At 42.2% G+C, this 12,532-nt stretch overlaps 1 protein-coding gene across 1 annotated transcript; it reads left to right on the top strand.

Annotated features, from left to right (window-relative positions):
• The first annotated feature begins 1,150 nt into the window (after positions 1-1,150).
• On the top strand, positions 1,151-12,277 carry ALG8 (ALG8 alpha-1,3-glucosyltransferase). Its single transcript, XM_039561972.1, has 13 exons — positions 1,151-1,251; positions 2,165-2,243; positions 3,533-3,726; positions 5,169-5,278; positions 6,632-6,699; positions 7,204-7,330; positions 7,897-8,000; positions 8,123-8,243; positions 8,528-8,667; positions 9,094-9,233; positions 9,904-10,001; positions 10,329-10,401; positions 11,650-12,277. Exons 1-13 carry the CDS (start codon positions 1,172-1,174, stop codon positions 11,879-11,881), a joined length of 1,566 nt encoding a protein of 521 aa, XP_039417906.1. The 5' UTR covers positions 1,151-1,171; the 3' UTR covers positions 11,882-12,277.
• Positions 12,278-12,532: the final 255 nt, after the last annotated feature.

The raw sequence follows: 12,532 nt of genomic DNA, 5'->3' as shown, positions 1-12,532 counted from the left end.
GGTGCTCTGCCTGACATATATTTCTTGAGCAAAAAGCATGAGTGACGCTTGCTGCACCTGTAGCTTTTCCTTTCTCTTTACACAGTGCCTTGTTGCTTAACCTTGCCCTCTCCGTGGCTGGGAACTATAGGAAGCTCCCCAGGAATTAGTGCAGTTGTAGAAAACTTGGATGAACAAGCCTTCACAAATAATCAAAGCCATTTTAAATGCATCAGCTCATGTATGTTTCAAACATTTATAAACAAGAGGATTCATTTTTCCAGTGAGAACCCTTCTTAAACCCTGATGCTTTACTGCTGTTGGACTTGTCTCTAGTTCCTGAGCTTGAGCAAACCATAACACAGTGCTGCTGTACAGGAAAAAAATTGAACATATTATCTGTATGATTTCATGCAGCTCCTACAAGGTACTATTCCTAAATAGATGAAGATTTGCTGTAAGGAAGCTGAAGAGGCATCAGCCTTGTATGCATCCACCCTCCAGGCTGGCAGGAAGGTATTAGAAGAATTGAGCCTTGTCCTCTGAGAGGGCACTTTGTACTTGGAAGCTGACTTGGACACCAGGAAGACTGGTTGGAGAAGGCACCTCCCTGGAGCAGAGGTGTCATTTAAAGCAGCTTCTGCCCAGGGGAGGCTGGGTGGCCTCGCACCACCAACCAACTCCTCGCTCACACACACTCCCAGGCACGCTTCCTCCTCCTTCAGCCTCAACACGGGGTTCCCTGCAGCAGCCTCAGGTGCTGGATTTATAAAAGTAAATAGTAATAGACTGGTGCAGCAGCAGGTCAGCTCAAGCTGGGTGTCTGCACAGAGGGACCCTGAACAAAGTCCCTGAGCTTTTATACTCCCAGTCTATGCGCTCATTCTTCTCGCGCCTCTTGGTCCAGTGGTGATTTTCTTTCTCTGTGTTCGTGCAGGCTAATCATTAACTGTTTCCTGTGCCAGAGCCTCACCACCCTCACAGGAAAGAATTTCTGACACCCAACCTAAATTTCCTCTCTTTCCACGTGCGCCCGCTCCAGCGCCTCACAGAGCCCCGCCCTTCCCGCGCATGCGCGGCCCCGCTCCCGACTCCGCCAGCGAGCGAGCGGGGCGGGCGCGCGCTTCAAACCGGCGCGGCGGGCGCGGCGCATGCGTGGGGCGGCGGCGGCGCGGGGCTGGGGGTGCGCGCCATGGCGGCGGGCGGCCGCGGCTGGTTCCGCGCGCTGGCGCTCGGCGTGTCCTTCCTCAAGTGCCTCCTCATCCCCGCCTAGTAAGGAGCTTCCCTGCGCACGGGACGGGACGGGACGGGACGGGATGGAACGGGACGGAACGGGAGGGGGGCGGGTGGCGTAGGGCTGCCGCGAACCCGTGAGGGGGGCCGGCCGCGGGCAGCGTGGGGCCGCGGTCCTGAGGAGGCCCTGAAGGCCCATGTGACTCCCGGGTTCGTGAGGGAAGCGAGGCCGCGCTGCCTCCGCCGCGTGGCACAGCTTTGCTTTTCTCTTTGGAAGCCCTCCCTCCTGGCCCGTTCCGACTGGCCGCTGTTCGGGAAGGCCTTTAAGTGTGCTGAAACATTAATGCTTTGTAATGATATGTTTTTATACTGAAAAGAACCCAAACAAATTGCTGTTAAATTTCAGTTAGAACCTGGAATTTCGCACTAATTATCTGAAAAATCCTAGCTATAAATAATTTTTGCTCTATAACCACATGTATGAGTGACATTTTACATAGTCAGATAGTCATAGGACAAGGAGGAATGGTTTTAAACTAAATAAAATGGGAGATTTAGATTAGACGTTAGGAGAAAAATCTTTACTGTGAGGGTGGCGAGGCACTGGCACCGGCTGCCCAGAGAAGCTGTGGATGTCCCTTCTCTGGAAGTGTTCAAGGCGAGATTGGATGGGGCTTTGAGCACCCTGGTCTAGTGGAAGGTATCCCTGCCCGTGGCAGGGGGGTTGGAATGAGATGGTCTTTAAGGTCTCTTCCAACCTAAATCATTCTATGATACATCTTTGGCACAAAGTTCTTGAGCAGCATCTTTGGTACTGTTTCAGTTACTTGATCACAGTGGTGTCCTACAGTTGATAAATAGAGACTTCCTTCTTACCTGCCTGTGGTGATGTGCTCTGAAGTATTTCTCCTTTAAGTGCATGTATGTGACTCTTAATGTACACGTTCTGTAGTTACTCCACAGATTTCGAAGTCCATAGGAACTGGCTTGCCATCACCCACAGCTTGCCCCTCTCTCAGTGGTACTATGAGGTAAGTACGTGTTTGGGGGTTTTTTTAGCTGTGTGTAAATTAAAGGCACATTGGGTATGTCAGACCTTGTGAATGTTGGAAGAGATGGTTGGTGACTGTCATGCAGTGGGACAAAAAGATGCCAGTCACAATTTGCTGGCCCTGTGTAGCATTTAGCTAAAAAATGAAAATTGTTCGGGGCAGCCGCAAGTACTTAAAAATGCAAAATGGCAGATGCAATTAAGGCATGTGGGTTATTGGAAAGGCTGTGTAGCACAGGAACAAGTTGCATCATACTCCTAAATTGCGGGTCTCTTTGCTCTTCTCATTGTTGATACACAGTTACCAGAATAAACATTGAGTCATGCTAATGGGTGTATACATCTATACACTATGAAATCAATCAGTGTATTAAAGTTTTGAGCCTTTGCTGGTGTGCTAGTAAGGATGCATTGATTTTTATCTAGATGAATCACCTTTAGGTTTGTCATAGGCTCAGCCCACCTAATTGGGTTTTAATCTATCTTCTGGTATCTGCTGGAGTACAGGGATAGATACGGTAGTGTCTGGTACTCCACGTAAGCATCCAGGAGTAAATGATTTGTGCAGGTCAGAACTTTGTAAGACTGATCCAAGGGCTGTTTTACAAACAGATTTCTATAATGCCAGCATTAACCTCATGCCAGAGCATAGGATGCCTTTCATCAATATGACATAAGCATTTGGGAACATGCTCATTAAAAAATACACCCCATCCCAACCTGCTCTGCTCATCCCTCCTCCTCCTGTTTCCACAGCCAAGGAGTTAAAGGAGTTGCTGGTCAAGGGATAACAGCTCTCCTTAGGGGAAGAGATCACATAATGACATTTGATGTTGAAAAGGTTGTATGAGAGTTAAGACTTGCTAACTGATGAGTAAAAGTAATTTTGAGCCTGGAGCAAGGCTGACTGTGTTGGTGATCACTCTAATATAGACCAGTATTGGCTGTGAGGTTTTGTAATATTGGCCCTATTACTGTAAATTCATTTATAGATACCAAACAGTAATATACTGGTTAGGTGCTGGTACACAAAATGCTCTTTAATCTTTTCCTGCTAATCAGGAGATGTCCCATCTCTACCAGTACTGCAGGAGAACAGCTTAAATCATGGTCAGCACCACAGAGCTGGCTACTAATTGTGGAGTGGTTTCAGTAACATAGAGGTTACTGAGAGAAAATGCATCAGCTGGTTTGCTGCAGTGAGCTGTACCTGAAGGACTGCAAACAGCATGGTTTGTTACAAACTATTTAATCTTATTTTGTCTTTAGGCAACCTCGGAATGGACCCTGGATTATCCACCATTTTTTGCTTGGTTTGAATACGCACTTTCTCACATTGCCAAGTACTTTGACCCCCAGATGCTGGTTGTTGAAAACTTGAATTATGCCAGTCGTGCAACCATCTTCTTCCAAAGGCTTTCTGTCATCTTTACAGATACCCTCTTCATATATGCAGTTCATGAGTAAGTCTTAGAGTTCTAATTTTAGGGACAGTGGATAGCCCTTCATATGTGGGCTTGTTCTGTAGCCACAACAAATAACTATTTGTACAAATAAGCTTGTAAATGTGGGGAAATGCCAGAGTTGCTGGAACCTGTTCTAGGAGAAACTTGGAATATGCTGCTAAACACAAGATAACGTGTTCTTGGACATACAATTGCTGTGCATGTATTGGATTTGCATTCACTCAGACACCAGCTGCAGTTTCACATGTTATGCTTGGGTTTGCTTCTGTCACTGGGCTCATTTTGTAGGAGTTGCAGGACAGCTTATGTGCTCAGAACAGGTTTTTTCCTGTTATTTTTCTTACTACTCTGTTCTAGAGTAGAAGCATATAGGAAATTTGTCACAAAATGCATCAAATCAATCATCAAATATGCAAAGTTGCTCTAGTGTTTTTGATGATAAACTGATTATTCCAAGTCTAATGTTTTTAGGATCAAATGCTTTTGGCGTGGCCTGACTTTGTGAAGAACTATTTACCTTATACCTAAAGAATAGACTGGGGGGATGTTCTGAGAAATATGTTGCCTGCCTTAATGGTTTGGCTGTAAGAGTCTTCTGTTGCTTTATTCTGTCTGCTCAGAACCTGGGTAGGAAATTCTCTGATTGGAGCACTGCCTAAGTTCCTTTATTTACTTTCTTTATTTGAAATGGGCTAGCTTTGCATTGTGACTTCTTTTCCTTTTATTGTTTTGACTCACAGATGTATGAATGTGAGGCTGAAGGCTCAGGGCTGGTGTCTGCACAGTTATTTGCCAAGAGAGGTGGTAGATGCCCCATGCCTGGAAAGTTTCAAGGCCAGGTTGGATAGGGATTTGAGCAACCCAGTCTAGTGGAAGGTGTTCTGCTCATGGCAGGGAGGTTGCACTAACAGTATTTCAACACAGATCATCTGTAACTTTTTAATGTGATTTAAGATTGCTTTCAAAAGTCATATGAACCATATTGCTTCACACTGAGAAGTAATAAGATGTTTTTAACCAACAGAAATAACTCATAATGGGGCAGGGGTAGCCAGGGAGAGGTTAATGTCCATCTGAGGACCTTAAATACAACTCTCTGAGTTGTCTCCAAATGTAGCAACACACTGCTCATGATGGCAAGCAGGCTATGAGAGCTTTATGCTTGCTGAATGGGAGACTCAAACCTGAGGCTGTTACGTAATGTAAACTTTAGCACGTGGAATGCACCACAGCTATTGAAATTGAAAGTCTTTTTTTTTAACTAAACTTTGTTCATGACACTGCCTGCCCTTGATGAATTTAGCAAGAATTGTATCTTTGCCTTGCATCCTGATAAAATGGCTAACTTCAGAGTAAATGTAGTTCTTCACTCTTAAAACCAACAATGTTCCTGCGTGTATGTTTGAATTAAAGCTTCTGTTTCTTCTGCTCTTGTTCAGGTGCTGCAGATGTGTAAATGGAAAACGAGCTGCAAAGGATATCCTGGAAAAACCAACATTTATTCTTGCCGTTCTGCTCTTGTGGAATTTTGGGTTGTTAATTGTGGATCGTATCCTTTCAAACCATTGTGGGTTGTTTGTGGTTTGTTTGGTTTTTTAACAACCTGTTACAGTGTGTGGCACAATTCTGTATTATTATTGCTGTCATAGAAAGTAACACCGCTGGTTTTGTTTCTAGGGTTAGTTTAATAACTTTATGTTTTCATTAGAATTGCTATTTGGCAAAATGGAAGTTAGTCAGTTCTTGGTCTGATTTGCCAGGAGTGGAAGAGAACCAGCCAGTCTGGCAGCAATGTGGCTGTTCCTCCTCCACCTGCCTACAGGAGTATTAGCAGAGAGGCTCTGTGTTCTGGGTGTGGTTCCAAGTTTGTCCTGTGGTAAGGAAAATCTTCAAAGTGCTTTAAGATTCGGAATGTATTCAATTGGTTAACATTATATGGGAATTAGGAAGTCTTTCTAAAGAAGTTATAGAATCATAGAGTGGTTTGGTTTGGAAGGGACCTTAAAGATCATTTAGTTCCAGCTCCCTGCCCTCCACTAGACAGGTTGCTCAAAGCCTCATTCAGCCTGACCTTGAACACTTCAAGGGATAAGGCATCCACAACTTCTCTGGGCAACCTATGCTGGTCCCTTATCACTCTCACAAGAAAGAATTTATTGCTAATATCCAATCTAAATCTCCCCTCTTTTAGTTTAAAACCATTCCCCCTTGCCCTATCACTGCATGCCCTTATCAAAAGTCCCTGTCCAGTTCTCTTAAGAGCACCTAATAGTACCTGAAGGGGCTCCAAGTTCTCCCCAGTGTCTTCCCTTTTTCAGGCTGAAATAACCCCAGTTATCTCAGCCTGTCTCCATAGCAGAGGTGCTCCAGCCCTTGGAACATCTTCATGGCTTTCTCTGAATGCCCTCCAACAGGTCCATATCCTATATAAAAATAACTCTGGAAATTGCAATTACTGCAAGTCAGTCCTGACACAGTGTGCATTTAAAGGAAGGGTTTCATTTTCTCTGTCACAGTTCTTGTGTATGTTGCCTGCTTACAAGTGGTAGAAATACGAGGGCAACTGTCACTATCCATTAACCAATGTGTGGCAGAAACTAATAACTTAAAAATTAAAGTGGAGATTTAACTTTTTTTGGTTTATGTTGCAAAAATTGCACAATACATGTGTAGATTGTTGTGTCTCATTTCATCAAGGTAATAGCATTAGTGTATTTTGTGTCTAGGAGTACTTACAGGTAAGGTTAAATAATTACTTGTGTCTATGTGGTGTGAATTTAAGGTTGCTTTCTTAATTTAAATTCCGTTTTAATTTGAATTTATTCCTCATAACTTTTGAGTCTTCTCCAGAAACCGTAGTATAAAGAAAGCTTGCTAAATTTATTCCTTGACTCAAGTTCAGATATTCACTTCCAGTACAATGGCTTCCTGTTTGGGCTGATGCTTCTTTCTGTTGCTCGGCTGTGTCAGGTGAACCCAAGTGACTCTTGTCTATTTGTTGCCATGTGTATTTTGGGTGCATTAGTTCACTTCATAGGTCTGCTCTTGTTGTGGGCAATGGTAGTGGCTTTATGTTGAGCTGCCTGAAGCTGGATGTCTAATTATTTATTGAGTTTGTGGGGAAGAGAAAAACTTGAAACTCACCATAAATGCTTGCTGATGCTGCAGCACTGCAGTTCCCCATTAGAAAGCTAAATTCTGTGTTACCCCTGAGCAATGTGACATCATTTCTTGCCATCTTACCTTCTTCCAAATCACTAGTCCTTAGAAAACGTAACTTCTGAAGCTGTGGAGAGGTGACTGTGTGACAGGATAGTTTCCTTCTCCATAACTGTTGTACATAACACTACTGAATTTGTAATTTGAAGTAAATACTCTTTTTAATGCTTATAATGTCCTGTCACCTTAGGAGTACAACAGAGGACTGTTCAAAGTGAGTACAAAGAGAAGAGCTTAGGTTTTGTTTTCTTTCAGAAAAGGTATTTGGAGGGCGCTCTTCTTTTTGCTGTTCTTCTGCATTTCAAACACATCTACATGTATGTGGCCCCAGCATATGGCATTTATTTGTTACGATCCTACTGTTTTACTGCAAATAATGCAGGTAAGATGGGGTTTTCCTCACTGGCTTTTGGGGGGAGTTGTGTTCATCAGTGGAACTAGGGGAACAGTGAAGATACAGTTGGAACAAAATGGCTGTATATCAAACAAAAATCCTGCTTGAGAGCAGAATTGGTAGGATCTTGAAAGATCTTTGAAATAGATTTGTTTTGTACAATTCCTGTTCCTTTAAGAGTTCTTTATTAAGAAAAACCAACATTAACAAACTGCACTTGGAAGCCGTAAGAATTATCCTGGATATGGAACAATCAGACAGTATCAGAATCTATTTCAAAGACCTACTTTGAGTTTCTCCCCACTTTTGAGCACTGAAACATGCCTGATACTCCTCATGTGAACAGGGAAGGTAAATTTGGAAAATACTGAAAGCTTGTATAATGCAGGAGCTGCAATGTGGGCAAAAGAAATGCTAGCTGTTGAAGGAAGCAACTGAATATATTGACATAAAAGTCAGTGTGCCCCTTTTAGATAGGTGCTAGCAATTCCTTGTCAGTGTGGAATGGGTTGTCTCCCTTCCCACTTGCCACAGCAACTGTTTCTTTCTTGTAGATGGATCTCTGAAGTGGAGAAGTTTCAGCTTTCTTCATGTAACTCTTCTGGGACTGATTGTCTGTCTTGTTTCTGCTCTTTCATTGGGACCCTTCCTAGTATTGGTAATAACCCCTTTCTCACGTGTTATTCCCCTGAACAGTTAGAAAACTTTGTTATAAAAGTAGAAATAATATTTTATCTAAACAGGCCATTTCTTTGTTATTCTTCTTGTTTTTCTTTGTAGGGTCAGCTGCCTCAAGTCATTTCACGGCTCTTCCCTTTCAAGCGAGGTCTCTGCCATGCCTATTGGGCCCCCAACTTCTGGGCTTTGTACAATGCCATGGATAAAGCACTGACAATTCTTGGTCAGTATGTTAATCTTGCTGTTGGGTGCCTATTTGCAGATAGAGCTCTCTGTATTTTAGTCTTCCCCATTTAAAATAAATCTGAATTATGTTTTCAGATTGCCATAAACCATATGGTTGTCCACATAATCCGGTGCATGAGGTACCAGCAGTAGGTCAGACATCAACCACTTCCATCTGCCATCCTTTAAAAAAAGAAAAAACTTGGCCACGTACTTAGTTCAGCTACTTCATTTTATTTATTAGCATTTATCAGTTTGTGCTTTTTTATGTTTTGTTTTTAGGGTTAAAGTGCAATTTTCTTGATGGTACAAAAATCCCTAAAGCCTCCATGACAGGAGGGCTGGTTCAAGAGTTTCAGCACACTGTCCTCCCTTCAGTGACTCCACTGGCAACATTAATCTGTACTTTCATAGCTATACTGGTAAGAACAACTAATTTTTTTGAAATTTGATGTGTTTTGTCCCTAGTAGGTTTTAATTGATTAGTATGCACTTCACATGAATTTTAATTCAAGGGCAACAAATATGCTGTTACTAATATATAGTGACTGATAAAATGCTGTTTAGTGGCTTAGATTGGAAGACAATTTTTGAACACAAATAGCAAGAAGTTGGCTGTGGTCTTTCAGTCTGTTTTTCCCTCCTCATATTTCAACAGAAATCCTCCAGGCTCTACTCCTACATCCAAATAAATTGATTTCCTCCAGTGCTATATAATGCTTGTGCCACCCAAGCAGAACCTGGGTGCAGTGGTGTTTAGTAACATTGACAAATCTCTTTGGACAATGGCTTGTCTTCAGGATTGCCAAACATTTCACTGAAGTCCTGTTTTTGCCTGTTGTTTCTAGCCCTCTGTTTTCTGTCTTTGGTTTAAACCTCAAGGGCCCAGAGGCTTTCTCCAGTGCCTTGTTCTTTGTGCGTTGAGCTCCTTCATGTTTGGCTGGCACGTGCACGAGAAAGCAATACTCCTTGCTATTCTGCCTTTAAGGTAAGTGAATTTTGTACAAAGTAGTTGGCCAAACTGAACCTGCAGCCACCTGTCAAGGAATTCTCAAAGGCAATCACTTTGTTTTCAGTGTATTTCAGAAGAGGAACTTTTTTATAGAATGCCTTAAGCTGTAACAGTGTAGTGCACTTAAAGTTAATTAATTTCAGACACAGTTCAAACCTTGATGAGTGCTGTGGTTTGTATTTTAAAATGCTGGATAGATTGTTGAGGAGCCAACTGAGGAAAGGGATCTTCTGCACTGTGCTTGACCAGACCAATACATAGTTTTTACCATAAGAACTTCATGCCTGCCTCAGGTAGAAGTGAAGCTGTAGTTCATAAGCTCCCTGATCAGTATTGCTACAAACTGTATTTTCCTTCCTGAGAGACTTAGTGATGTTTAAGTTCCTATTTTGTGCTGGGCCTTGCTGATTGTCAGTGGGTGTGTGGTTTTCTGAGGGAGGGTTTCCTGGCTGATTTTTCTCCTGTGTTTTTATCTCTGAGGCCATGTGGTTTGGAAGCAGGAGACTTCATCAGAGGTCCAGTGTTAGGAGGGATTGGGGTACTGTGAAACTGTTTGACTTGTTCTTCAGTGAATTGCATAGTGTTTTGCTGAAATTAAGTTTCTTTGCTAAAAGACAAAAGCATAACAAATTATTGTCATTTTTAGCTTATTATCTATTCAGAGAGCCAAGGATGCTGGCATCTACTTGATCCTGGCAACAACAGGGCATTTCTCACTTTTTCCATTGTTGTTCACATCACCAGGTAAAATGTTCTTCTATTAGTTAATTTTTATCTAGTTTGCAACATTGAGCTCAATAGCCTTGATCTGGTTGTCATTTTTGCTTTAGTCACTTCCCAGTTGTTTGTTTGTAGTGCTATCTCAAATTGTAGTTGGTGTGTTCAGTATGTTTATAGATAATTGAAGTAAGTGTATTGCAAATGCCTGGCATTTGCTTTAGCAAATGTTTATGCTTATTTTTAGGTATCCTAAGCCGTATGTGACTAGTAGGATTTAAAGATGCTACAATATATATGGCAAAAGGTTTTTATAATTAATTTTAAAAGTACATAATGTCCTTTGTTTTTCAGAACTTCCAATTAAAATACTGCTTATGCTGCTGTTTACTGTTTATAGCTTCTCTTCATTGAAATCTCTGTTCAGGTAATTAAGGAAGTTTGATCTCAATGCCAGGAACAACATTTCTTCTGGTGTTGGGAGCAGTCGTTGTCACAAGGGACAAACAGCACAGATAACTGATGCTGAAGTGTCAAATTAAAGTGTTACTAGATAAAAGATGCTGCTGCCTCTGTTCTCAGGAGGCAATGCTTAAATTAGGATTACTGCAGGACATCTGGTTATCGTGACAATTGCCCAGTTAGTCCCAGGAGGCTGTAGATCCCCACCTGCCTCATGCTCTGTTAAAGCATGGAGTTGTGATGCTGTAACCTCTGAGGATTTAATTCAGTATTCTAGCACTTACTAAAGTGATTTGTCTGCAAATTGTTTATTGTTTTGTCTTATTGTACTGTGGATTTTTGCAGTAGTGGTTAGTATTTTAATGCGTGGAAGGGACAGGTTGTAAATAACACTTATTTGCAAGCTGTAATTTGTCAACAAAACTGCAAGTAGGTTGCCAGAATATACAATTGCCCAAGTCATCCTGTGTAGTTTCACAGCCTATGGATCTCTTACCCACTTGGCCAAAGACAGTGCTCATCCTTATAACCCCTGCAGTCCCCACTTCCCTGTTTCCCAAACTTTTCTGGGCAAACCCAAGCTGTAATGAAGGGTTTGTAGTGAAGTACTGTAAACACGTGTTCAGTACTTCAGGCACCTGCTTTTTGTAGGTGATTTTCTCTATTTAATAATTCAATCATTTTGTCTCAAGAGCTCTAGCTGAAAAATTCACTCCACAGGAGTTTAGTTTTTGTTTAGAGATGGAGCTTTGGCAAGTTTCCTGTTCCTAATGTGCCAAAACATGAAATTCCTTTTAAACTACCTGCAGTAAACCCCTGCCACCAGTGTCCTTTGCAAGAGAGATCAGCTCACAGTACATCCTACAGAAAGCTTGGGGGAAGAGGTTAAAATAAATCTGACATTTGCAGTCTTTGGTTGTAGAACAGCTTTGGTGGAACAAGTCTTTGCTGTTCAGTTGTTGTGAGGTGAAACAGAGCAATTGATGAGGTTTCTCTTTAGGATTCCAAGGCATCCTGGAACTCAATAAGGACATTGAGCTGTACTCTTGGTTATCACACTGGGTTTTTTTCCTACTGAAACTCTTTAAATTGTTATTTAAACTATTATTGTGATCTAATGGGAGATTCTCTTTGCACTGGTGATAGCTGAAAAACAGAGTATTTTTAGTTAACATGTATTTTAACACCACCTCTTTTTTAATTTCTCTGACAGGAGAGAGAAACCTCTACTTAACTGGCTTGAAACAATCTACCTCATCCAACTAGTGCCTTTGGAAATCTTCTGTGAAATCATATTTCCCCTGACCCCCTGGAAATGGCACTTCCCTTTTGTCCCCCTGTTGCTGACCTCTGTGTACTGTGCTCTGGGAATCACGTATGCTTGGCTGAAACTCTACGTCTCTGTCTTGACTGAGAGAATTTCTGTCAGACAAAAGGCTGAGTGAAGCCACAGTGCTGGGACCAGTCCCAGGATACCCCTTGGAGGGGATTCCTGGCACGGTGAGGGGTTGTCACAAGGCCATACAGCTCTTGGTGAGACACGGTTGTACGTGTGCCATGGCCACGTGGGAAGCTCTTCTTCCAACACTCCTGTACTGCCCAACGAGGATACCTCTGACCAGAAGCACTGTCACAGTAACAGGGAGGGCTGCGGGTAAACTGTGAAGCTTAACAAGGTCCAGACTTCTGTCCTGAGGAAAACCTGCCTGATTTTCCAATTATGGTTTGTATTTGAATAGAAGGTGTTGTGGCAAATTACGAGGGATGATTGCTGTATAGGAGAGCGTTGTAACAGTGTTCTATGGAATTTGTAAATTAAAAACTTGGTATTTTTTGTTTGAGCATTTCTTGCATTATTTCAGCTCATGTCTAAGCTCTGCTTTTGAGAGACACCTACACAATTAAGGATGTAGTGTGTAGCTGGAAACTTGTCCTGAGGTGCTTGTACACTCAAATATCAAGTTTTAGTATGTCCATGTCCTGTTGATCTCCTTGTTTCATAGATACTTTGCAAATAGGTTTTAATATTCTTCTAGTAGCTCTTTTTTTGTAGAGCAGATGACCAAATTGAGGCATGCTACTCAAATGAAGAAGTA

This window comes from Corvus cornix, chromosome 1, assembly GCF_000738735.6.
Source record: "Corvus cornix cornix isolate S_Up_H32 chromosome 1, ASM73873v5, whole genome shotgun sequence".
Taxonomy (NCBI): Eukaryota; Metazoa; Chordata; class Aves; order Passeriformes; family Corvidae; genus Corvus; species Corvus cornix.
The sequence above is the reverse complement of the archived record's forward strand: the minus strand, read 5'-3'. Positions and strand labels throughout refer to the sequence as shown.